We start from the raw sequence: 26846 nt of genomic DNA on the forward strand, positions 1-26846 counted from the left end.
TTATGTACATGGTTTTATTTAACACAGCAATTTATACAGTCGCTAAAAGTTTGTTGTTTGGGTTTTTTTTAATGAAAGAAACAATGGTACCTGGATATTAGAATTAGCACCTAGTGTACGTAAAGAAAAGAGACTTGGCAGCATTGAGTACTGCAAGCACTGATCAAGTCTTAAACAGTCTAAGAGTAGAGCCATCAAGATACACTAACTATTCTTGAAGTAATTTCCTGTGATCAGCTGATTAAATCACTGCTTCATCTCTGCAGGGAATTGTGAGTTCCTAATTACCTCTGAAACACTAGGAATGCATAGTTCAAAAGGTTAAATACATCAATTTGACAGTTAAAAATAGGACAAATCACAGTTTTGGTCTGAAATTATTGCAGTGCAAATTTTGAAGTGTCTGCATTTTTAAAGCAGTGGAATACCGTGAAGAGGTAGGTAACTCTTCCCCTTGATGGTAAAATTTAATGTTGGCTAACAATAGCCCAAGCAAAGGAAAGTATCTTCGGAAAATATTACATATCACAGGTAGGCAAACGAGACACAGAAGACTAGATTTACTAGAAGTTATATAAAATGTTTCATTGGAATAAAAAATTATACTGTAAGGTTACATTTTCAGAAGAGTAAACCATTAGATTATTCTTCACATGGAAGGGTACACAATGATGTAAAGCTTTTGTGAAGTAATTAATTGTATTAACCAACTTGATGCTCAGAGGCTTAGCTTGTTCACTTTCATCACTCAAAAAAACTCTCACTGAAGCCCAGAATAGTGCAATTTTGTAAAAAATTAATGTGCTCTTTCTCGCTGTTAAAGGCTGAAGCTCTCAGTAAAGCAGCCTGTAAAATATGAACATATGATGCATACCTGGATTGTCCAGAGGCAGGCAAAGCATGACTCAAGAGCGAAAGATGGCAAGAAGGTATAGGCACACTACTAGGAAAAGAAGTCTTACCACTGACCCAACTCCTGACCCATTTTCCTCTATCGGTGTTTTAAGTCTGTACAATTTTTTTATTATTTTCCTCCCCTTTTAAAACTTGCCTCAAAACCTTTTGAAAAATGCAATGCCTGCATCTACTGGACAAAACAGGGCTAAATGCTTAAAAATATTTAGATACCATGGGGTTTTTATAAAGAATGATTGTGAAGATTAAGAATACTACGATACTGTCAAGTTTGTATGACTTCTGACACTGTTAAGCTTTCAAATCTCAATTGCAGAAAGATTTTCCCTCCAGCTACTCTTTACCATCAAGCCTACTGAAATGTATTAACAGTTACTTGCCTGCTTACTGTGAAATTATTTAACTAAGAAGGTGCTAAAAACAGACAAGTTCATATATTGTTTTGCATTAATTACACAAGATACCATGCAAAGTTGCAACATTAAACTTTTTAAACCTATTTACAATTCTACATATTTTACAATATATCTTTCATCTTTACAACTACAGCATTAATTCTCATACTAACATTGGTACCTTTCCATTTCTGCTTTTTTTTTTTTTTTTTTTTTTTAAATAATCAGTTTAACTGAAATTTAAAATGCATAAGTGCATGCTGAGAAGGAAGCTTTCAGGAAAAAAAGTTGTCAACGGACTAGTGTTGCTTAAAAATTACACTGGCTTGTGTAGAAAATTTAAATTCATTTGAAAAACCACAAAAGCCTAATAGAAACCTACTCTGACTAAAATAAATACAGTTTATTACACACAAAACAAAAAGCCTGTACCTTTAAAAATGTACTGATTTAAACTTATTTGATATTTTGCCTTGAATTTATTCCCCTTTTCAAGCAGCTGTAGTAACAGGGGACGGAAAGGATTCCTTTTGAAGTGAATACTGATCATTTATTATCCAGCATAAACCTGAGGCTGCAGTGGCGGGGGCAGCTTGTCATTCTCTACGTTTTCAGAGTCAATAGCTGCTAAGGCTTGATTTTTTGGTTTAATCTCCAATGGATATTTCTCAACAATATCTTGAACTTCCTTGGTAATCCCATCAGTCCAATCAATGAGGTCTCTCTCAAGTTTCTTGGCTTCACTGACAATTCTTTCCTGTCTCTCATTCAACTGAGATAGGAGATCTAAGTTCTTATACATTTGCTTAACACCAAGGCATACATCGGGTGACCAGTTTTCAGATTCTTGCTTCTTTGGGGATGTCTGGCCAGACATGTAGCGATCAAAATCCTCCTGGCTCAAATTCAAAGACTGAGCATCTAGCTTTTCAATGAAGGCCACTGCACAGCACTAGAAATAGAAGACAGTAAGTGTTAGTGCAGGCTGTATTTTGCAAGATGTAACCTATGGCATGCCGGTCTTTTTCTTTGGGTGTTATTTAAACAACCGGATTGCAAGCTTCATGGTTCAGTAGCTCACCACACATTAACGCATCACTCTCCTCAGAAGCCCCTCTGTGTGCCCTGCTAAAAAAACAAAACAAAACAAAACACCCCAACAAAAAACCCCCACCCAGAAGCAAAGAAACCTCTTCCTTCCACCCCCTCCCTGCTCAAAAAAAACCAAACAGGCAGCAAACAGCAGTGAGGGGAAACACAATTATGAAAGTAACTTAATTTAAGAAATAGAAAGAGCAAATGACAGCAATACAAGATCCAATCAGGTCATCAGATGTCAGCTGGAGAGGCCAACTATGCATATATGACTGAATGAAGAAGTTTTAGTGCTACTACTGGGTCACTGCATTTTGAAGCTGAACAGTAGTTTAAAGCTTAGGATAGCAGAACAAAAGGATGCATGGATCAATTGCAGGATAGTTCATCACACTATGACATAAGTTCACGCTGCACTATTTAATCCATTTCGGAGAAAGTAAGTATGGAGAGATGCATCTCAAGTAAAAATAATGACCCACTCTTGAAAAGAACATGTATGATTCAAACTAAGCATTAAGTATGGTTTAATAAAAATAATGTTTTCCTTTATAGCTGAACAAATTCCAGCCAAACTCCTAGTTTTGTTCAGCCCAAGGAATCCCACTTCCTCAGACCTGGAGAATATCGTCCCCTTCAAGCACAAAGGCTTGATCCTGCAGATATGTCATGATAAGCACTCACAAACTTGAATGGAAACTCTGCATGTATAATGGTTGCATAATCAAGCCTCAGTAGTTCAAGAGTAGTTTGGCACTCAGGACAGCCTCTCAATATTGTTACACTTTCTCTTTTCTCAATTTTTTGAAGAGGTTCATGTAAATCAAAACAAGCCTTTTTTTTTTTTTTTACTTTCTTACAAAATAAAAAACTTAAGAATGCAAATGGGCAGAGGATAGGTCAGAATCAAAGCCCTGAACAGGTTTTAGAACTAGAAGGAAGCCAGAGCACTGTTTGGTTCACCCAACTTTGAAAGGGAAAAGAAAAGCAGAGAAGATACGAAAGGAGGCATTACAGCTTGACAACAGTAATGCAGCACTTCATAAGAAGAATGACTAGACTTTTTTCCTTCCTGCAATATTAAAAAAATCTTCACCCCTCCTGGGACCACCTTAGTCAAACAGAAAATAACTTTTAAGTGTACAGCATCACTACTGTTCTTGTGCTTACCAGATTGGTAAAGTAGTAGCCATCTTCTCCTGTCATTAACCTGCTTGGATTACAGAAGCGGGTTATATACTGGATGTTTGACTGCAGACGGGGTGGGTTTCCCTTCAGAACGATGTATATAAGCGTTGGTAAGAAGTCATCAGCAGAAGCTGGCTCATTTTTTGTAATTTTGATAGCATTAAATATATGTTTGCTGCATTTGGTGATGCATGCTAATTTATCACGGGGAACTCTCTTTGAATCCATTTCAATAATATCTGTAAGATAAGAACCTTGAATTAATTAATCCACATATCAGACTCTCTTTTTATCAAATCTATGTACAATAGTTCCCTGGTTACCCTAGTTTAGTTTTCAATTTGTACTACACTTGATACCACATCAAAGCTACGTTGCTAATTTCAGAGCACCTCAAAAAACATTATAAATTTATTCTCACAACAGCAAGGTGGAAAAACATTCCTATTTTACAGATGGCAAACTCCCAGAGCCATACAAGTAGCCTGTTGGAAATTCAAAAACTGAACCCACCTCTGGCAGGGGCCACAGGAAGGCAGATAAGAGACCTCTGTAACTGATATTTGAATGCAAGTAGCACAGGGAGTCAGAGAGCAGGTCTATACTACTGGTGGCTACATTTTTGGCTTTGGTATAGGAAGGTTTCTAAATATGGAGGACAAAAATAGCATTAGCCTGTTTGTGGTTTAAGTCAACCCTAATGCAAGCCATTTTTAACAGATAACTCAACAACAGAAGCTGTGCTCCCTAGAATCTCTTGAGAATATGAACCAAAGGATGTGCCTGATCTTATTGGTTGCCAATGTACACAGTGAAAATATCAGGCAAACATGCTGACAGGCACTCTGCGAGGTCCTGAATCAGCAAGGATGGGACTACTCTCACACTTAGAGAGAAAGCAAAGTAGAGATGACTTCATCCTAACACAGCTAACTACCTCTTTCTGATTAATGGAAGCATGGGCTTAACAGCACACCCACTTCTCATACTACCAATGAACCAAATGCAAGTTTCAGGAGTAAGATTAATTCATCTGTAAAAAATTAATTTATCTTAATAATAAAGCGTATAATATTCAGGATAGCAGATACTTGTTTAAAGCAGGAAACAAGCTCTATCAAAAAGTAGATAGTTGTACTCAGCGTCTTCAAAGCATTGACTTGTAATAGCTCATTTCTAGTCAAATACCTGTAATTGCTTTCACAACCATATCAGAGACTTCTGGAATTTCCTCGTTGACAGGAACGCATAACATCTGAGGAGTAACCCAGTGTAAAGCCCTACACAGAGAAACAAATTTGCTGAGAACGGACACTACTCACACTTGCTAAGATGACTTGGGACCAGTTGCAACAGATACTGCTAACAACTTTAGTTACGATAACATGTGAGGTGTGTTCTGTTAAGAGGCAATAATCCTGTTATCAAATATATTTGGTCCCACCAGGAAAACAATGTTGTTGCATAGTAATGATAATAGATATAGTTTTCTTGGCAACAAGTATGAGGTTGCACTAGTATTTTACCCAGTGGAGTTAATACCTTTTAAAGTCTTTTTGATAATGGAAGCAATCCATCACAGTCCCTTTGGTTAATAGGCTTGACGCTCTTGCATACAGAATGCTGCTTTTATTATAGACAGCCCTGATTCATTTCATGACTTCAGATTTCTAGATTATTTCAGAACAGAAACACTTACCTGATTCTCTTTTGCACAACAAGATCCTTCTTCTCATCATCTGTTGTTTCAGGGCAGAACACATATTTATACAGTCGAGTCATGATGTATTTTTCAATCTGATCCATTGCTTTTTCAACTCTTTCAGGGGACACTGAAAAGTAACAAACCCACCCACCAGAACATGGTAATTTAAATGGTTAACTGTTAAAGGAACTACAGGATTGCTTGAAGACTTCATGCTAGTCAGCCACAATCACCAAATCAGACTAAACTCAAGAAATTCCCTGCATCTGACCACAGCAGCAGCAAAGCTAGGCAAATATTCTTAAGTTCAGTAGAAATTGATGCTCAGAAGTTAATGCTTTAATTTTGCTTAGTAAAAGAAAGGAGAGTGTAGATGTTGCAAGATAAGGACATGTTCAGGTGTACAGCAAAGTGTGAAACTGGTGAGTAAACAGGATTGTCCCTTTAAAGAGAGGCTGAGTATTTTGGTTAAGAAACCTCATGTAGGTTTCATCATCCTGAAGGGATGATGTGCCCCCTTGTTAGTTTTTCTCGTTAAGATATTTAATGTACTTTGCTGTCAACTGTGTACTGCCTGCCTTTGGGGAGGCAAAGCATGTGGACTTGTAACAAGGCTAGGAATGAAGGTATGCCTCCTACAGTTAGCTCAATGGTACTGGGACGAGATGTACATTCTTCCTTATGAATTTTAACTTTGGTTAAACTCAGAGGTATTTTTGTAATATGGACGGAGCTACAGGCATTTTGAACTTTCTACACACTTCCACCTCTGTGCAACTATTTGGAGTCAGAGAAGGCTCACCTTTAAGAGTAATTACATGATGGTGGGTGTTGAACTATATTCTCAGAGCATCCTATTTCAAGCATTGAGAATGCTACAGAAATAAATTAGATGTACATGATAAACTCACTATAGGTTAAGGTATAAAACTGTTAGTTCTAGGAGAGTTGCCTTTGCAGGCCCATGTAGGTCTCTGCTCTGCTTATAACTCTGACCATTTACTTTCCCTGTCCTTCTGTGGTATCATAGTTAAGGTGTGCCACTTCCACACATAATGCATAAAAAGCAGTCAGCAACATAAATAATCTACTGGTGGAACACAATAGTTTGTTTTTTTACTGCTTTCTCTATTGTTATGGCTTTTAGAATTGCAGGAGCTGACAGAAACTGAAGTGCAGTACTATTGCTGGGAGGAGCTCTAAATATAGCACTGACTATTAAAAATTAAGTCTCACGAGGGCTCAGATGTTTGGTTTGAGGGATGATGCAAGTAGCCCTCCCTCCAAAATTATACTGTCTCAGCAACAACACAAGAAAAAGAAATGTTTGCTACCTTTCCAACGGGTCTGTAATTTCTCTGCTACATTTTGATAGAAGTCTTGGGCACATTCAGATTGTTCCTCAATACTTAATTCCTACAAAAGAAGACTGACCATAAGTGAAAGGCAACAGTATCACACCAGTTGTAAAGGGAATGTAAGTCACCTGCTTATCCTTTCACAGAAAAGATCTAACACCAGCAACAGAACTATAGAACACAAATTCATTATAAGCAACACCATTGCGTATGCCACTTTGTCTCTAATATCGAAGACTAATTTGAACAAAGAAAGCAAGATAAACATTGTCTCGGCATTTCAATTAGAAGACAAGTTTGTATTTATACTGCAGAAAACTATGAAAAAAAATTAACGAGTGAAAAGATGGAACTTGTGCTCAGAGTGTGGGTTGTATGACCTAAAGAAAGTCACTTGATCTTGCTGCACTTTAATTTTCTCATTTCTAAAATAGAAACAGTACTCAGCAACCCACCAGAGGAGCTACAACACTTAACTATGTTAATATTTTTAATAATTTGAAATGGAGACGTAACAGAAAATGCAGTGGCAGTAACTTTGGAATACTAAAGGAAACCAAACACAAAAAAAATTAATTCTTAAAACTGGATCACAGTTCAACAAAGCATTTAAATACATTTAACTTTAATAGAGCTGAAGGACACATTTAAAAGCCAACGGGAATTAGGAACACAATTAAGTTCTGCACGTGCCAAGAGCAAACTGCTTTAATGAGATAATCAGGCATACCTGAAGAGGTGACTAAACATTTAAGCATACTAGTCACAATGAAACAGACTTCCTCAGCTGCAATTTTGGAGCCCAAATGGGGCATTACAAATAGTACAGGAAAGCTAAGGCATCAGTGTCATGATCTGGCAGCATTTAAAATAGCAAGATCATTACAGCTTTCATACAAAATAAAGACCACCATAAAAATCTTATTTTTCTAAAACTGACTTGTGAGAAAGAGACAGGAAAGCATAATAGAAATAGTGAAGATTTTAAACATCATTTGCCATTTCCACTGCTGTAGCTCAGTAGCGTTCCACCCCTGGCCCACAGGGTGATATCATCCAGCCCACGAGACACCTTGCAGGCCCGAGAATTTGAAGGTGGGGAAGTGATGGCAGCCTACTGCTGTTCCCCTACTGTCAAGTTTTTCCAGACCTGGAAGGAAACTCACGGCCTGGATACTGTGGTCTTGTGTGCTAGGCTGAGTGCGCAGGGCAGCAGGGAGCCCAGACGGGCAGCACAAGGCCTGATCTGACCCAGACAGGCCCTATGCCACTTGGCTAGCCCATGAAGCCTGAAGATCGAGCCCCACTCCTTTTGCTAAATAGAAGAAAACAAAAATAGCACGAAGTACTGAATGTTTTATCACTTCAGCTGTAGATGGCGCTACTGCCATAACATTTCCCTGAAAACGGACAGTTTTGGAGTAGAGCATTAAAACAGTCAGCCCCCCTCCCCATCTTATTCTACCCATAAATAAAAAACAAAAAGTAAAAAAAACTGAATACAAATAACAATCTGGATTTGAGTATGCCTCACTACATCAACAACAGTTAGGCACCCTGTATCCATCCACAGGAAGTTTTTTCCTGGAATTGACAAAATTCACATTTTGACTGTTTGTAGTCAAATGACTATGGCTTCCTGAAACATCTGAACTTACAAAGTTATTTCCCCTCTTTATTCTTTTCTCACAGACATGAGCTTTATATTAGTTTTCAGAACTGCTTTTTTACACTTAGACAAAGAACATCTATGTTAAATAAGTACTCTGAAACCTACTTTACACCATGTGGTTTATGCACAATTAATTCAGAACAATCAGAAGATATATGACTACACAAACATAAAGAACTTCTTTTTATGATAACCCAGGCAACATGGAGAATGAAAAACAAGGCTGAATAAGATTATAACTTCATCCTTCTCCGCCTCTACCTTTAGAAGGTATGGAGAAGCAACAATTGTGTAAAAAAAATGCAGTATGTTTTGGCAACAGCCTGTAATTACACACAAGTCTTAAAAGTATACATGTTCATAACTGAAGAAATTAGACTGGCACCACTGATGGACACTTTTGGGTTCCAAGTCACTTGTTTTAACTGTCATTTATACAACGCACACAACACACCTACCCTTTTGTGATGCATTGCTTCCAGAAACATTTTGCACTGCTTGTAAATATCTTGACCAGGTTTATGATAGGTCTTGAGAAACTCTATGAACTCTTTGGACACTCGATCTGTCTCAATGCTGGCTTGCCTGTGTATAGAAGGGCTAGGAGCCTTAGCTTCCTGAATCTCTGCTGGGAAAATTTAAAAACAACAGGTTAAATTGGCTGGTCAGAGCATCATATCACAACAATTACAGCAAGACAGAAGCTCAATTTGAATTTCTATTACAGTTTATAAAGATAACTATTCCACTTTTTTGAATGGGATTAACAGTGAAATGCTGAACATCATTAAGCGCAACCATAAAAACTGACTATTCAACTGGGAAATGACAAATATGCACAGCCAGATTTGCATTTACATGAGCAGCACATCTGCACTCTCAAAATGCTATAAGGAGCCTTAAAGTGCATGTAAGTTGTATTTATATGTTCACTTAAAGGCCTCTTTTTGCCAGAGCAGTATAAAGAACCGAAGTGTAGATGAGAATTTGGCCTTGGGTTCCAATCAGAGTAAAAACACCTTATCTGTGTTCAGAAACATGTTTGCAGCCCAACAGGAGGTAGGAACATTCAGTAATTTTTTTTGGTTTAAACACAGCACAAGTTCACAAAGCTATATATGTATATATTAACATAAGCATGTTTTGTCTTCTGGAAAATATGTACTTTATACAAGATACATATACAAACTTGATATGATCTTTCCCACCCAAGTTCACACCCACCTCTCAGTTTGCCAGCCAACACTGTTGAAAATGAAGGATTGAATGTAAGATGATTCAAATGAACATGATGAAAAGCAAGAAGCGAAGAGACAGAAAAACATGAAAACATTCTTAATCAGCATGATAGAAGCATATCTACAACCCAAACAAGCACATTTGTAAACATGCAGAACAAAGAACACATTATTTCAATAGCCATACATGCAGGACTTCAAAATCAAAGAGAAGAATCTTTCAAAGAAATAGATGTATTTATATAGTTTGATTTACTATTCAATGCAACTATCTTAGACGTTTAAGATATTACAAGAAATTCATTTATACTGTGCAGCTTCAGGAAATTTAACAGGGTTGAACACCAGGCATGAATTAGCCAAACTGAAATTCTTCAGGTCTACTCCTAGCAATACAATCTTCTATAGATGGAAATTTAGTTAGGCACCATTAGTATTCATGCAGTAATGTCAACTTTTACTCTCTACTGTCCATATGAATCAAGTATTTAAATGGTTTGTTGTGATCAATATCAAAAAGGTAAAACCATTCATTTTCACCTATGCAAGATTTTTTTAAACACTTTTAAAACCTTCATACTAGAAAGTTCAAAGCAGAAGATCAATGTCTATATAATGATCAAGCCTACTGTTCTATGGTCTAGCAGATAAATACGTTTAACAGTACACAAATAGTTGGTATAGAACATGCATCTTCAACAGGATGCTCATTAATTTTGAAAGTGTATTTGCTGTACATTATACACATTTATTATTTTAATATTGTTAGCATAAAATGTTAGCCACTGGTTTTCTTCAATATTCAAAACATATTAATCCTAAGTCTATCATCCATCAATTCTTATAAAATTTTGCTGAATATCCATAAAAATGCCTCATCCTGCTGCTTTTAAGAAACACTCCCCCTTTTGAATCCATTTGTAACTATTAAAAACTTGACTCAAATGCCAATGGCCTAACTCTGTATAAAGGCACAATGTGGGGTTAAAAAAAAAAAGAGAGAGAGAGAGAGAGTGAGAGCAAGCCAATGAAAGCTCTCATTCTTCACAAAAAGGTTACTCATTCTTAAAGTAGCAATACACCATGAGAAAACATAATAAAACATTATCACTTAAGGAACTTTGCTACTCTCAGTACCAAGATCTTTCAGACAGCTTACTGCAGATTGTTCATTGCATAGCATATTTTAGAAAACAGCATCAATAGCAAACTTTAGTAAACTTGGCTAATACTTACTGAGTTGCAACAAAGCATACCTACCTACTTAGAAAAGTTAGTTACAGAAAAGGAAAAGCCCACTTGCACAGGTTAGGAAGAGCCTAGTCAAAAAGATATGCCAGCACAATACAGAAGGTGGCCAAGAGTTGAGGAAAGAATGGACAGTTTTCAAGAAGCATAATCATCATTTGTAATTAAATCTCCTTTTCTAATCATTTCTACTCGGGGTAATAGGTGCCACAGCAGAACATCAGCATATCAGCTACTTCACACTATGGTTGTGCCATTACTTGGACTAAAGTCAGAGGTAAAAATATAAAAAGTATTTTTTTATATTATGCAAAAACATGTTTGTGATGGATAAGCTGCAAAATAAAGACACTACGTCTTAAGAATTTCTTTAGAGACCAGAACATATCAGATTGCCAAATACCATGGTACAGCAAAGCTTTAGAACAAGAGAGATTAAAAATTATCTTTTTTTTTCTTGCTGTCCTTCAGAGTAGATATGGCAAGATATACATTCTGTCTTCAAGGCAGAGAGTTACATAGACCAGGAAGAACAAAAGATTTGAAGATATGTTCTAGTTATAGTTATTAGAAAAATATATATATACAAACTGAAGCTACATTTCTAACACAGTGTTAAATTTCAAAGATTCTGCTCTGAATCAAGGCAGAGCTGGAACCATTTTTTCCAAGACAAAAAAAATGAAAAGATAAAAAAAAAAAAAAAAAAAAAAAAACCCGGAGGGGGGGGGGGGAGGGGGGGTGGCTTTTATCATTCTATTCCTGAAGGAGTGTGTGAAGATGGAAGTCAAAAGAACTTAAGGTTTATTTCTCTCTCTAAATGTAACATATTGGCCTGAAGAAAGGTGCTTGTGCCTGAAAGCTTGCAATTAAAGACTTTTTTTGCAAAAATCTAGTTGGTCTAATAAAAGATATCACCTCTACCACAAGTTCCAATACATATTGGTTTCGAATTCACACACCGATTTGTTTTTCTGGTCACTCTAGTATTCAGTGGGATAAGTTCCAGTTGGCACAACCCTAGTTTAGATTTTAAAAAGCCCAGCTAAACAAGCTTACTAAAAAGGCAGACAGCTTGCTCGCACTGTGCTGCATTACCTTCAGTAGGGGAAGCCAGCTCCCAGGAGGGAGTAAATATCTCCTTCAAGTCCCTGAGAATGTTATCAGCATTGCGCTCCCTCCCAAGCTGTCCTTGCTTAAGGTTTTTCTCTTGAGCCACTGGAATAAATGCAAAAGCAAGCAAGACACCAAGAGCAAGAGTGTCAAGTGACAAGGCGAAGGGTACAAAAAAATTAAAACAAAACAAACAAAAAACCACACATGGAAAACAAAGAATGAGTGCTGCTGTTCTAGATCAAGGGCAAGGAATTAAGACATTCAGTGACTTAATGCTTTTTTGTTTAGCCAGCTGGCATTCATGCACTGAGAAGCACACACTCCAAAGTGAAAGCAAAGTATATTTTGTTTCTTTTCAAGGAAATATGCAGTGTCACCAAAGCCAAGGCCCAGCAATGTCACCTTTCTGTAGCAAGAAAACACACGGGTGATTGAAGCTAAGCTTTCTGGAGTTCCTCCTTCAGAGTCAAGCTTTCACATAACAATTCAGCGCCCAAGCCAAAGCGCACAAAACATGCAAGCTATTGCCGTGCAAGGCACCAATGCCATTTTTTCCTCCTCCTTTTCAAGCAGGCTCTATATCTGAACAAACATGAAACTCCTCCAGATGCTGCTTTTGTGTTTTTAAAGATGCTGTATTACACATGGTTTGTTACAATAATTTTTTTTTTCTTTAAAAGACATTGCTGACATACTCCTATTTTCTTGACAAAATCATTTGAAGTTTTTAGAATTATGAGGTGTCATTTGCTGCTTCATCACAGCATGAGTTGTCATTTGCTGCTTTATCACAGCATTTGCACATATAGACATCAGTGCATCTTAGGATCCTATTTTCATTTGTAGCACTCCAATCCTTCCAATCCTATTTTCATTTGTAGTGCTCCCCTGCAGTTCCTAAACTACTGCATCAAAGTACCTACAGCTGATCACTGATCCCCGTCAGAAACTGTCAACAGAGACAAAGTCCTTCAACCCAACCACTGCTATCACAACAGTCTTGGAAAAGTCGAACCATCATTCTTTTCCCTGATGTTCAAGTATAAATACCACACTGGCCTTTTGAGCACATGATTTAGGTTGACGTTATTTTTTGTTTTGACACTAATAATCCATAACAAGGAATACATTGTACAGGATGGTTACGAAGAAAAAAAGATAAAGGTGATTACCCTTCTTGGCTCCTGTCCTGGAAGAAGCACTAAAGAACTTCTTCACTGTAGTCACCTTACGTGTCTTTTCATTGGTTTTCTTTTCCTCAAACTTGGAAAAGGTGAGAGACTGTGCCCCTTGTGTGCTATGACTGCTGGCAAAGGCTTCTTCCTCTTCACGCTGAAGCCTAGAATTAAAGGAAGTTAGGTTCTTTTTTCCTGGTTAGCTTCAAGGTTTAAGTTAATTTAGCCACTATCCTTCCTATCAACAGGGTCCCTACAGAGTCTTCTAATTCTTTTTTATACCACTTATATCTGCTTCTACCAAATGTCTGCTCTCCTGCTTATCACAGTACAAGCATCGGTGCAACTGTCTCCTACCTGACCGTACCATCTTTCACAAAATCTTTGCCACAGTCATCTTCCTCTCCTGTAAACTTTGCCATGAATGTCTTCATTTACTGCTTTACCACATTAATTCCTCACTAACAAGATACCATATAATCTTACCCTCCTTTATGCTTTCACATCTGCTTATATTCTTACTATCTCACTATTCGCTTCATTGCTTGCTTCCATTCAGAGTTTCAAAGCTTCTGTCAAAGTTATGCTTTGTACTGTCACCATCTTCATCTACCTTACGATGTCTTTCGTCCTGAAAAAGTTTCTTAATTTTCAAGTAATTCTTCCTTTGTTTTAGTTGCCTGCAACCCCTACACCCTCCTCCTGTTACACTTACCTTATTTAAGGTCAAGCCAGGACTTTGCTTTGAATAAGTGACACAGCACACAAATATACTTCCCTAAGTATAGGACTCCCTACTGGGAGTCACAAGCAGCCTTACAATTTCCTTCTAGGCCTGGTAAAGCCCATTTCTTAAAGCTAGACTGGCTGGTGTTTTAGTTGGATTGAAATTTATCTTTCTAACCTACATAAATTGCAAGGAAGAGGGACGCATACTAACTCTTCAGAGGACACCTTTCTTCCTGTGCAGCCTTCAACATTATGCATAGTCCATGCAGGACAACAAAGAGGCTGGCTTACTTTTCCTTAAACTCCATGCGACTGCTGAGGCTGGGCTGCAGCTTGTCCCTGTAGTTATAATCTCTGAGGCAGGAACTGTATTTTCCTTATGCTCTAAAGCAGGGGTCAGTAACCCGCAGAACACGTGCCAGAGCATGAGCAGGGCACATGAGACCATTTTGCTCAGCATGCCTCAGCCAAGCCCTGGCTGCTCAAAGCACGTGGCTAGGAGGCTACAAGGCCTGCTACAAGCAGCCTAGGCTTTGCGGCTGGCAGCAGCTCCCCAGCCTCTCCCCTCCCCTCACTTAGCAACTGCACCAGGTGGATGCCACCACCAGAGTTAGTGTCAGTGCTCCGGAGCCCAGTACAGCTGTGTGCAGCCTGCCAGCTGCCTGCCACAACTGTGCAGAGCAAAGGCCAGCTGTGGCAGGCAACTGAAAGGCTGAAAACAAGTGCACTGGGCTCCAGAGACCTGACACTGGCTGTGCAAGTGGCAACTGCACACATGTCTCAAGGTGCAGGGCAAGTAAGGGACCAGGACAGCGCAACTATGGCCTCTGCCCCTCCATCCGCCTGGGGGTGCATGTGTAGCTGCTGCCAATTGATCAGGCCCCTTGAAGCTTCCCTGCAGTCTGCCCCTATCACGTTAAGTCTAGGCATGGGTCAGGGTTCAGGTGTTTTTGGCACTCCGGCTCTAAAGTCCTGTGCATTTACTGCACCAAACCACTGAAGTTTGTCCCTTCCCACTGAGCAGTGCCTTCCTGGAAAGGATTCCCGCATCAGTGGTGCTTGGACACTGCTCTAAAATTAATATTACATTTCCTACCTGCCCCTTTCAGCAGTTGATTCTTTTTATCTATGCCAAGCACCACGAAGAAAGAGCAAATTACAGTGCCCCTTTGCACGGCACACTAGAAGATCTGCAGGATGAGGCAAATTCCAGAGCAGATGTCATGATACCCACCTTTGAAAGAATCCTGTCTTAATGACAGGTAGCAAATATGAAATGCCTCTCAACTATGCAGTAAAGAAAACACATTTTCTTTTTAAAACTTTTTTTTTAATTGAACACGAAATCTTTGGGATCAGGGAATTAGCAAACAAGATGGGTATTTTCATCAACTAGAAAAGTAAATACCTAAAGCTGAAACAGGATGTTAACTCCTGGTAAAACCCAAGAACATTGATGGTTATATGTTCTACATTAGATAAAATGTGATCGTCAGTGACTGACAACATCTGCCTCTTGCCTTGAATATAGGCAGGACAAAAAAAAAAAAATTAAACAATAAAGTATAATTATAATTTAATTGGTCTCAGGGGAAAAAAAAGAAAGGGGAAAAAAAGGATTTTATTTGAACTAAAAACTGTCCTTTCCAGCCTGCCAAACTGAATAGCTCATGAACAAGAGATTTTTTGTTTAGATGAGGCACTTAACAAGTATCTACTGTTCTTTAGCTCCTCCTAGTCTCCACACTGCAATGCCCTTCTAAGTTATGCCAAAAAAAGGTTACAAACAATGCCTGCCTAGGCATAAGAAATCTGTTTTCCTTTTTTTCTCTCCTCCAGCAACCGTCTTACTGAAGATGACCAGAGCAAGAAGGAGTCAAATTGGAACACAGGAACATTTGAGAAAGCCATCCTGCTTCACATGGGCAAGAAACTAAGGGGGTCTTTACCGCTCCGCCAGCTCCCAGTCTTCTTGAATCTGTTTCTGCCGGGCCTTATGATATTCCTCTCTCCAACACTTGGAGCAGAAGCCCTGCCAGGCTGGGTTCCCATAGTAACCACATCCTTTCTTGCATAGTAGCTCTGACTGATCAACATGAATTCCTCTGCGCTCAGATTTTAGGCTCATTTTCTTCCTGTTGAAAGAGAAAAGGGTTAGAGAGAGAAAAACTTGCTAGCAGACTGCTAAAGAAAATCACTGCCTGTGTTACAATAGTGTAAATATTTAAAAAAAATGAATTTGTTCCATTATAAGCAAGCTACCCTACGTTTTAATCAGAAGGGAAACGGCTTCTTCCCCTTTGAGAACACCCACAACTACTGGGCTTGTCACCAGGCAGTAGCAAAACACAACAGGATTTATACAATTTGCACAGCTTTGGTTAACTTAAAGGGCAATATGCAAGACAGCTATTCAAAGAGCAGGCCTGATTTTTCACTCTTCCCCTTGTATAAATGCATCAGCCTGCAGGGTAAAATGCTACCAAAGAAGAATGTTCCATTTCCACGAAGGAATAACTGCCTGAAAGTGATTGCACAAGGTGGTAGAGGATCAAACAAACTATCTTTATTACATGATTACTTTTGAAATCAGAGACAAGCCCAGTCTAAATCCAAAGCTAGGCTGAAGAGTCAAACCAGGAAGTCATTATCTCAGAGAGCAAATATTCTCTGCTGTATATTAGTACATAGTCATGTTAACACTTGTACCTCCCTAATTGCTTTTATGCTTGAAAACAGCTACTTTATAGAGATACAATCTTTCTATAGACATGGTGGCAGAGAGCTGCACCTTCAGCCAAATGTCACTGACCTCAGCAAGCCTCAATTATGAGGCTACCTTTAACAAGAAAAATTCAAGCATATTTAATGACAAAACTCTGGGTTGTTTTGGTTTTTTGTTTTTAAAGGATTTAGGCTGTCTCAAACCTGCAGACTGGAAACAATAGTGCCAATTTACTTGGTCTGGTAGGATACCTGCTTGTCCTTGTTTTTCACAATGATGGAGCAGCTAGCTAACTTCCCAACAGCTGCCAGCAGTTCTCCAATCTGAATTGCTTACTCTAATTTAAATTGCTTGGTCCAAGTCCAGTGCAGAATTGCTTATGACATTAAATCTAAGCAACTATGTACTAAAGATTGCTGCCTGTGGCAAAACAACCATTGTGGTTTGAACCAAAAGGCCCACCACCCACACAGATTGCAACCAAAAAGTCAGAACCTTTTGTCAAACCCTAGTCAAACTACTGCAGGAAACTCTGGCCTACAGTCTGTTACCTAAACTGATCCACCTCTGATGTCAGAAAGCCCATTACTGTTTCTGCCCCCCATTACTCCTACTGAGAAGCAGTTTCAGAACCCCACTCTTTCGATGTGCAGAAATCTTCTAATTTCCATCTTCAAATTTATTCACAGCCAGCTATGCCCATTTGTTCTTCTCTCTTTAGTTTAAATATCTCTTCTAGTCCCAGTATGTGTGGCTACCAAACAAACACTCGAGAGCAGCAGCTCACACTCAATACTGAGCAAACTATATAAGCACATAACTAACAAGCATTCACACAAAACATCTTCAATGACCTTCAAATCACTAGTTATTTAACAGCACCATTCAATACATATTTTCCCCTGTATTACCATGTTACCAGTGACAAACACATGAAAGCAAATGCCATCACTTCACAATGTCTGATGGCAAGGAAGATGACAGGCATTTTGACCCAGGCTAAATTATTTCCCTGATGGCTAAGGAAATATATTTTAAAAGTTACACAGAATGAAAGTATCCATGTTGTAGCTGTATTGGTTTAGAGACAAAAGAAATCAGAACTCGTGGCAGAGGTGATACCTTTTCTTAGACTAACTAGATTTTTAGTCTTTTCTCCTATGCCTGAAGAAGTGTGTTTGTGCCCGAAAGCTTGCAATTAAAGAAATCTTTTTGCCAAAATCTAATTGGTGTAAGAAAAGATATCACCTCTACCATGAGTTCTGACAAATGAAAGCAACGTACTCTAAACAAGAGTCAGTTTAGCGGCCTAGTCTTAAAAATGTTCATGCTTGGACTCCCTTCCTCATTTTGTTTTGGTTTTGGGAAAGCAACAAATTACCGCAACAAATTAGCACCAGCCAGCTGAGACTCCTGCACTTAACAGGCAACCATTTAGCTAATGAGTTTGAAGAGAGTAGAAAAAGCTATTTCATACTTAAACAAAAATAACTGCATTTACTCAACCTGGACCTTACATTACAGAAATGGGCATGCTATCAAGCTGATTGAGTAACACAAGAATAAAAGTGAAACATGAAGACAGTCTTCTTTCTCTTCCCTCTTAAATCTACAAATAAACTTACGTTAATGCTGCACAGAGGAACTAACCAAAGTCAACAAAATGGGGGTAATGAAAGCCTGGAATAATTCTGCAAATTCTCTTCAATTACCAAAGCCACTTCCTAAAAATGTAGCAATTAACTAAAGTTTCATACAAAAGTCTGGAACAGGACAGCTGCCTTTTAGACTGTTACACTGAAGAGGCTTCTCTTAACCAAGCATGGTTTTTCAAACTGCACGAGCAATAATTTTATCTGCACTGTTTTCATTTGACATTTGACTGCTTCCCACAAAGGCTCCTTGTTAAAAGAAAGAATCAGCTTTCAAGAAAAGCTGTCACCTTTGTTAGCTACTAGAATCTTTCAGGCAAGATTTTATGCGGAACGTTTTTATAACAGGAGTTTTAAATCAGTTCTCCTTGACCATTCCAAGCTGCCAACTCACATTAGACCCCAAACATATCATATTATAAGACAATAAAATTTGGGAATGATTGCCCATGACTAGAAGCAGAAACTTAAGTTTCTTCTGCTAACAAGGGGAAGCAATGCTCGAGACTCCAATGAAGCAATCTAGGAAAATGAGAGAAGCAGAACAAAGACCCACCCTCTATTACAAACCCCCATCATTGCTATTGACTTCAGAAAGCTTCTACCTCTATATCCAAGTTGCTACTACAGTGGTTCAAAGCCTCTCACAATTTTCTGAAACTCAAAAGTTCACCAATTCAGATAAACCTGTCCTTCTGTGTATACTGAACTTTTACCATACACTGCAAACACTTTTTACCACATCAGAACCAAAATCTTAACAATCTGGATTTAAAACTAGCAAGTTGAGTCTCTAGTTGAGAAAGTCTTATGTAGGAAAAAAGGCTGGAAAGTCAGACCTGTGTTCTCCCCTCTCTGGAGAAACATAAAGGGGTAATATCCAGTGCCAAGTCACTGAAATACTAAACTGTTCTCTTTTCTCCCTTCCTTTAAACATCTCAAACTACAGTTAGTTTTTTGGATCCAGGAACTAAAGAGGTCACCCTGAATCAATATGAACATATTGCCTGCCACACTTCAAGATAAGACAGATTTTTCTTACTTTGCCTACATTTTTTATTCTTCCCCCGCCCCCAACCATCTCATTTATAATGAAAATTATCTGTAGCCAAGTCAGTTTTTCTGCATATCCGCCTTTATGTGAAGTTAGTTTTCCATCTCAAGAAATCAACTATTCATTTAATAAAATAAAGAGCACAACTGAACTGCTGCATTATACAAATCTACTACCATTCCTAGGAAAAGATTATTACTGGGGCTGGGTGCCTGAAGGTCAAAGAGATCACAGTGGGGGGTTTTTTGTTTTGGTTTGGGTTTTTTTAAAGCTACCATTTTGAGTTCTAGGATTATTCCTCTACTACGCTGGCACAACTGGGCCCTTTACTTGTATTTGGATGAACATACTGAACAAACACAATGGCTGCCTGAAGCTCATTTTAGATGGTGACTCAGTGCAATGGAAAAAAGCAATTCAACTTGCACGGACTTTGGAGATGCAAACAGTGTTCTGGGCAGTTTCCCTGCTGCCTGAGCAATGAGATATCAAAGGGAAACAAGAAAGATTTCTCCTTGTCTTCAGGTAATGGAAGCACTCAGGTCAAAACGTAATCATGAAGGAGCAGAGGGCCATGAAGAAGAATGAAGTGGTGCAAGTCGCAATGGCACACTCCATTGATGCTATCAGGTACTCAGTGCTCTTCATGCACACTCCTCTAGTAGTCAGGAACCTGAGAAGCACTGCACCTCTGCTGCAAAGGTGTAAACATCTCTGGTACATTTCCATTAGGTCTGCTCTGAACATACAGCAGCAGCAGAAGTGCTGTGAAGGCAGAAATTCCACCCTCCTATGCCCTCCCTGCAAATGTCATAATAAAGAGCTTCCCTTCAAGCTGCTGGACTGTCCTGGCCTCCCCAGGGAACCCAGATCAGTTATAACAAGGCACACCATCCTGAGCTACATTTTCAGTATCATCAAGGAAATGGAGTTTTTACGTTTTTAAAAACCTGATTTTTAATTTAATCATTTATTTTTCCCCTTATACCTTGCTCAGAGCTGATCTTACAACTTTGTTTTTACATCAAGGCCCTCTCTGTGATGCAGCCAGCCTTCAAGCTCTCCTTCAAGCCTTCATATGCATTGCAAGAGAGTCAAAACAAATATACCAGATCACCATAGGCATAAGTATGGTTTACCCAGGAGCATCTGAATGAACAGTAACAGTGCTAGGCATCATAGCTTACTTTCGCTATGCCAGGTTTGGGATTGGGAAAGAAAGAGACCAAGTATTTACTGTCTTGAGTACTCTGATGAGCACATTGAGAAAAACTACATGTTAGAGACAGCTACATCAGTGTGCACTGTTCCAGTTACAAGCCATAGCCACTTGCATTTATTTTTACAATACCCGAAGTGCTGCAAATGCATGTGGGTTGTTCACCAGGTATAAATCGGGCAGCTACACTGCCAAAAATCTCTAAAGATGGAAGAGCCCAGTTGTGCAGCTTTTCTGAGTTCAGATAGTTACACATATAACAAAATGTCCAAATAAGTGTATCATAACTTTGTGGTGTAACTGGGAACTGGCTTTGTACTTCATATAGTGCCTTTTTTCCTCTTCTTTTCTTGAGTTCAAGGAAAAAAGGGAACAATGATGACACATGCCATTACACAAAGACAATGAAACATCAATACACAAAGGAAGGTGAAATAAACAAGGTAGAAAAGACATACTTACTTACTGTAAATTTTCTCCCTCCTCCCCCTGCCACAACATTTGTTTAGTGAGACTATAGGGCAACTATTTATAAACTTCAGACTAAACACAACATCACTAAATAACACGCTTACTACTTTGGTACCAGTCGAAATCTCCATAGCATTACTCTTTCCTGCCACCCAAAAGCTCTTTCACTTTGAACTTTATTTATGTGTGAGAATATTGCGTGTAGCAAACCACTGTGCTTTCATCAAAAAGAGCCAATCAATACTCAATAGGCACATTCAGTTGATACAGAAGTTTGAGCAATTAAAAAAAAACAACAAACCCTCAGCACCACCTCTGCCTGACAGTACCTCTTGATATACGAGTGTCAGTTGTAACTGGCATATAGTCAAAATCTGAGCTGCGTGTGAATACAGGGCTTCAATTACTGCAGCTTTGATGGCACTAAAGAAACCAGGCATATCATGGATGTCAGCAAAATGTTGAATCTCCTTAGCCTTGTCTTCCCCCCATTTGTTCTTCATATCATGGGTCCTCCTTTGAATATCCAACAAGCCAAAGCAAAGGTCCAATTTCACTTACTCAGAGTCGGTGGGCTTGCGCTTGCAGTCAATCGACTCTTGGATCTCCTGGTCGTTCTCATCAAGCCAGTCTTATGTTTTCTGGAAGAGAATCCAAGCATCTCTTCACAAGCACTGATGACAGTGGCCTTGAGGGCACCCCACAAGCTGCTGACATTTTCCCATCGTTGCTTATTGGAATTCAACAGTTTCTCATTCAGGCACCGGAGGAGGGTGTTGCTTGCTTGGGTCCTCGAGTCCTTCAACACTGATCTTCCGTAGGCATTTCTTCTGCAGCAGCTGTTGTTTAGGAGCCAGTCTGAATGACATAACCAAGCGGATGAGTCAGTGATCACTCCAGCAATTGTCAGCTCCCAATGTGGACATGTTTGCAATCCTAGGCATGGACATTGATATAATCAATCAGGTGCTAATGCTTAGATCATGAGTGATGTCATGAGGTCCTGTGCCTGTTTTTCTGGTGGAACAGGGTGTGGGTGATGGTGAGTCCACGTTCTACACATTTGGTCAAGAGGACAATGGCACTGGAGTTGACCTCTCCTACTCCTTTCTTGCCAATGGTTTTGTTCCAGAGGTTAGAGTTCCTTCCATCTCTAGCACTGAAATCACCAAGAAGAATAAGTCTGTTTCCCTCCGCAATGTCAGAAAGGACTTGGTCAAAGTGGGCACAGAATTCCTCCTTGGTTTCATCGGCAGCATCAAGAGTCAGGGCATACATGCTGATGATGGTGGCATATGTCTGTATAGGAGTGCAGCAGAGCCAACAGTGGTATCAAAGTTACACAGATTGAAACAAAAAGTTTCCTATTTTTAGATGCATACAGAACGCTAACATAAGAGGTTAGCAGAAGAGAAACCATGTTCTTGGCATTCCACTAAGCACACTAAGTGTACCTTAGTCTTTAATACTGGCAACTCCAAACAGCAAAAAAACACCATGATGCTTGGCACATTTGTCTATGAACTCCTGAATCCCTCTTCCAGTCTCTCTGTCTCTCCAGAAAGAAGCAGAGTTTTAAAAGTATTCTCTTGGCTTCTATCATGTTCCTTAGAGACAATCCATGCAGATTCCATTAAGCAGCTCTGATCAAATCCTACATTTCCTTGGTCTAAATCCCCACAACGCTATTAACCCCCTACTACCACGTTAATCCTTCCATTAGAAATAATCAGAAAACTTATTCTGAAACAATTCTGAATGCCTGATGCAAAAACATTTAAACCAATTCATTATCATGGTTCTGGCATTTTAACATTTTAAAACTCACACCAGGAAGAGAAACCAAGGATGACTGAATACACATATGATAAATAATCAGCTGTTTCTTCACATACTTACTAGTGACAGAATGGCAGCTTAGACTCGCATAACATGAGAAGGGTTTCAGGTGGGACCTCCACTAGTTCAAAATGTACTTTCAACACTTTAAAACCATACATGTAACTATAAAACAGATCACATTGCTTTTTCTATAAAGCTGCATCTTAAAACAAAAAGCCTACCAATCCCACACAGGTCACTCACAATTTGTAGAGTAGAAATAGCGCTAGTTTAGAAGAGCCTTCACTACCCTTTGTTAAGAAATTGTCAAATCCCACCTAAACCAGATGTCTAGACTAGATAACACAACGCTAAGCACCAGCAGTCAATCTGTGCTAACAGTCATAGGTTGTGTCCAGATAAGCACGGACATTTGGTTCTCTGGGGAAAATCAGCAGCAGGACACCTTGTGCCTCTGCTAGTTGTCCCTGGGAAACACCTGTGCCACGCGCCCTCTGATGCGCAGCAGGTTACCTCAGATGGGGTAGGGGAGGCTGGGGCCAGTAACCTTACCTGGGATCCTGGGGGCCGGGCAAGCTGCAGCCGCAGTGCTTCTGCGGTTTGGAGCATGGCTCCAGCTGGCCAGGCTCTGGTTTTGGGCAGCATGCGCTGCCTCCACGTGAGCCACCTCCATGTGTGTGACCCTGCTTTTTTTCTGTGTAGGTTTTTTTGACTCCAGGATTTCCAGGGGTCAAAACCCTGCCCCTGCACTGCAAGGTAGTAGCACATGCAATGCCTGAATGTGCGGTATGTCGTACCACAGACGAGTATGCGGCACCACATATCACATGACCACGCTCACCTGGACATGGCCATATGGCCAGCGATGTGGAGCTGAACTAATGCTAAAGTGATGGTGGACAATTTTCACAAATTAATCATTGCATACAAGGGAAAAATGGTATACCTCCAGATACACCAAGATGCAAGAGAACCAAAATTGCCAAAATGAAGAAAGATAATCTTAGCAACTATTCCCATGGGAAAGAGCAATGTCATTATTTCACAGTGTCTTCAAGTAGCCAAAAGATCCTCCAGTAATTGTCTGTAATTGAAATACTACAAGCTGGCATTTGAGATGGAATTAGCTAGTCAGACATTGTACTATTTTACTACTGAATGAAAATATTCATTCAGAAAAGCAAGTCAAGAAACTGCATGGCATATGAGTGAGTCATGTAAGTGCTCAAGCACTCATAATTCACACACAAACCTAACACTAAGTGTTCAATCATGTAATTAGTATGAACTTGGGAAAAAACCTAGGAGTTAAGTTCTTTTATAGGGCAAGGAAGGGCTAGATGACTTGGATCAAATCATACATAGCAAATATGAAACCAGCAACCTAGTAGTACAACTTCCTTTTTTGTCCTACCCCAGCACCGTATTAACCCCTAATATAAGTTTTAATGAGAGTGGTTGATTAAGTAATTAGATAAACAGCAACAATGTTTATTTCCTAATATACTATTACTCATCATCAGATACATATTAATCAGGAAGACAACTATTGAGCGAGAGAACTATTTTATCTTTCATTCAAAATCCATACTTTTGCTCCAACTACTGTTTTAAAATAATCCCAGATCAGTATGCAATCCTTTCAATAATGTGGAAATGCAACGGCAACGTATGATTTAGCAATACTTGACACAGGAAGTTATCTCCCCTCGTAACATTTTTAGTCTACTTCCAATGTAGTGGCTGGCTATCAGGCCTCACAATTCCTAGTAAACCTAATTCACTATAGTTCTAAAGAAAGATTTTGAAGTTACACTTAAAGCACTACCCGCTTTCCAGTACAGATGCTGCAAATTTGAACTACAATTTAAATTTGTCCACGTCAAGGTCTCAGATACCATATGTAGTGCTGAATACTAATTTCCATCATGAGGATCAAAAATAAAGTTAATGGATTAACTGACTATTTCAAGGCATCTTTACCTTCAAGTCTCATGCCTTATATACAATAAGTTCTTTTAGCCTGCACCAAATGAATCACACTACCACAGTGCTCGGAGAAATTCAAGCAATTCACCATTACAGTTTATAACTGTTATCTACAAACTTCAGGACTGCTAAATGCAACCTCAATTATTACATTCCTGATGTTAAGTATAAAGCTAAAATTAAAAATATCAGTTCCTCAGTTGAATACAAAGTAAAGTAGTTTAAAGGAGTTTCATTCAAAACTCAAATCCTGAAGCATTATGCTTACTTGCACCTGCCATGATACTCACGGCACTTAACAAGCATGATTTTATGACAGCCTGATGACTTAGGTCATAAGAAGTACAATAATGACAAGGAGAACAGGCATAATAAAGGACTTTATGGTAAATGATAGAAAGACTGTTACATAATTCCTAACACTAAATATGGATTTTGAAAAGTCTTTTGTGAGTCCAGTAATTTGTGATTACATTTTAAAGCGCCCATCCATAGTTTTCAGTGTTCTCCTAGCCCCCAGAACAGATATATATCCATTTTAATTAAGATACTTCCTTCTTGGAAACAGAAGGAGTACTTTACAAACTTAGAAACCAAGAACATTCCAAAATATTGCATATTCACCTATGTGTACATTGTTAGCTTTTTTCTTTTAATTCCACAAATGTTTCCAGCTATATTTAATGTTAATGATTCAGACTAAAAAAACGTTTCAAAGAATCTTAGTGACCAGGACTTCGCATAAACCTAAATTAAGTTAGTAAAATGGATCACTAAGGATCTCTAAGATCAGGCTGGATACCATTCTTGGTCAACAACAATGCCTAAGTATTTGTGAGAGAATAAGTGCCCCTAAATATGGCAGTATAAATGCTCTGAAATCATGCCATTTCATCTATGCTTGAAAGCATTCAAATGTATTAAATACTACAAAATGATAACAATTTCTAACTTCTAACAACTGCCATCAGCTCCCCTTGGAAATATTTAAAACTTAATCTAGACTCCTTTCGGTATATCAACATTTGCCATACTTCCTCTGGGTCAAAAGCATCTTGCAGTCTGGGTGAACCCTCTGCAGAATTCAAACATCTTGCTTGGGGAGGGAAAAAAAAATCAGCTTGAAAGGTTTTACGCAGTCAACTTGCCTTTAAGGAAGTTGTATTTATCCCTTGGAAACGCTGACTTTGAATGAGCAACTTCTCAAAAGCCTGTCAGAATAATCCATGCGTTAAAAACCACTTGGAAACTGAGGATGGAGACCTCACTTTTCTATCTCAAAAATAGTTCAGTTTTGGCCCAGATCAGCAGAGGTTCCCAGTCCAGGACTCGCATCTGCTGGCACTACAAAAGCCACCACTGCAACTGGCAACCTTGTTAGGAAAACCAGCTGAAGCTGCAAGCGCGCAGGGTTGCACCAAACTGGTTTTGAAGGGCTGGGCTGCGCAACCTGGGAGGATCTGATCTGAAGCAGGCAGGCAACAACTGCAGGTACCGACTTGCACTGCAGCTGCCCAAAAGCGAAGTACGCTTGCTCTGTGCTTAAACAGAGGACTTCAGTTTTCAGACTTGTGGTTATATTACTTCACAGCACAAAGTGCATGGCTTTTTGGGGTCGCACATCCCGGTTGTAGCCGTACTGGTCTAGAGGAAAAAGCAATCGGGGCTCATGCATAGAGGCAATATCTTTTATTAGACCAACAAGCTTTTTGCAAATCCTGTGAAATCTTATGAAGTACGAACTTTCATTTCTAACCCAAAACAACTGTCACAATCTTTTCTCCGACGCACGATCCATTTTTAATAACTTAATTTAGCCTTAGGCGAAGTCCTGATCGTGAAGATGTCATGAAATACTTTTTTTTTTTTTTTTTCAGTCTAAAACATGAACATGAAATACAGCTGGGAATATTTGTGGCATTAAAAGAAAAAAATAAGAACGAACAAAATCCACGGACACCGACGAGGCTTTTCGTAACCGCTCTCGGTCGCTGCGCTTGTCCAGGACTTCTCTTTCCAAGAAGGAAGTATCTTAATTAAAATGGATCCATGTCGGGGGG

General features: G+C 39.1%; 1 protein-coding gene across 8 annotated transcripts in view; it reads right to left on the reverse strand.

The window, feature by feature from the left end:
* The window catches only part of RABGEF1 (RAB guanine nucleotide exchange factor 1), a 27742-nt gene continuing 896 nt past the window's right edge, over positions 1-26846 (reverse strand). The window contains exons 2-11 of one of the 8 annotated variants that reach the window (XM_025212927.1): positions 15784-15969; positions 13103-13269; positions 11913-12032; positions 9553-9573; positions 8787-8953; positions 6633-6714; positions 5293-5425; positions 4782-4873; positions 3576-3832; positions 1-2262 (exon numbers count right to left, since the gene is read on the reverse strand). In XM_025212927.1, the coding sequence (XP_025068712.1) occupies positions 1864-2262; positions 3576-3832; positions 4782-4873; positions 5293-5425; positions 6633-6714; positions 8787-8953; positions 9553-9573; positions 11913-12032; positions 13103-13269; positions 15784-15962 (1617 nt within the window). In that variant the 5' untranslated portion in view covers positions 15963-15969 and the 3' untranslated portion in view covers positions 1-1863. Of the gene's footprint in view, positions 2263-3575; positions 3833-4781; positions 4874-5292; positions 5426-6632; positions 6715-8786; positions 8957-9552; positions 9574-11912; positions 12033-13102; positions 13270-15783; positions 15970-26846 lie in introns of all 8 variants that reach the window. The other 7 variants (XM_025212926.1, XM_006031292.3, XM_006031291.3 and 4 more) reach the window with 7 other exon arrangements.

Source organism: Alligator sinensis, unplaced genomic scaffold (assembly GCF_000455745.1).
Source record: "Alligator sinensis unplaced genomic scaffold, ASM45574v1 scaffold714_1, whole genome shotgun sequence".
Classification (NCBI taxonomy): domain Eukaryota; kingdom Metazoa; phylum Chordata; order Crocodylia; family Alligatoridae; genus Alligator; species Alligator sinensis.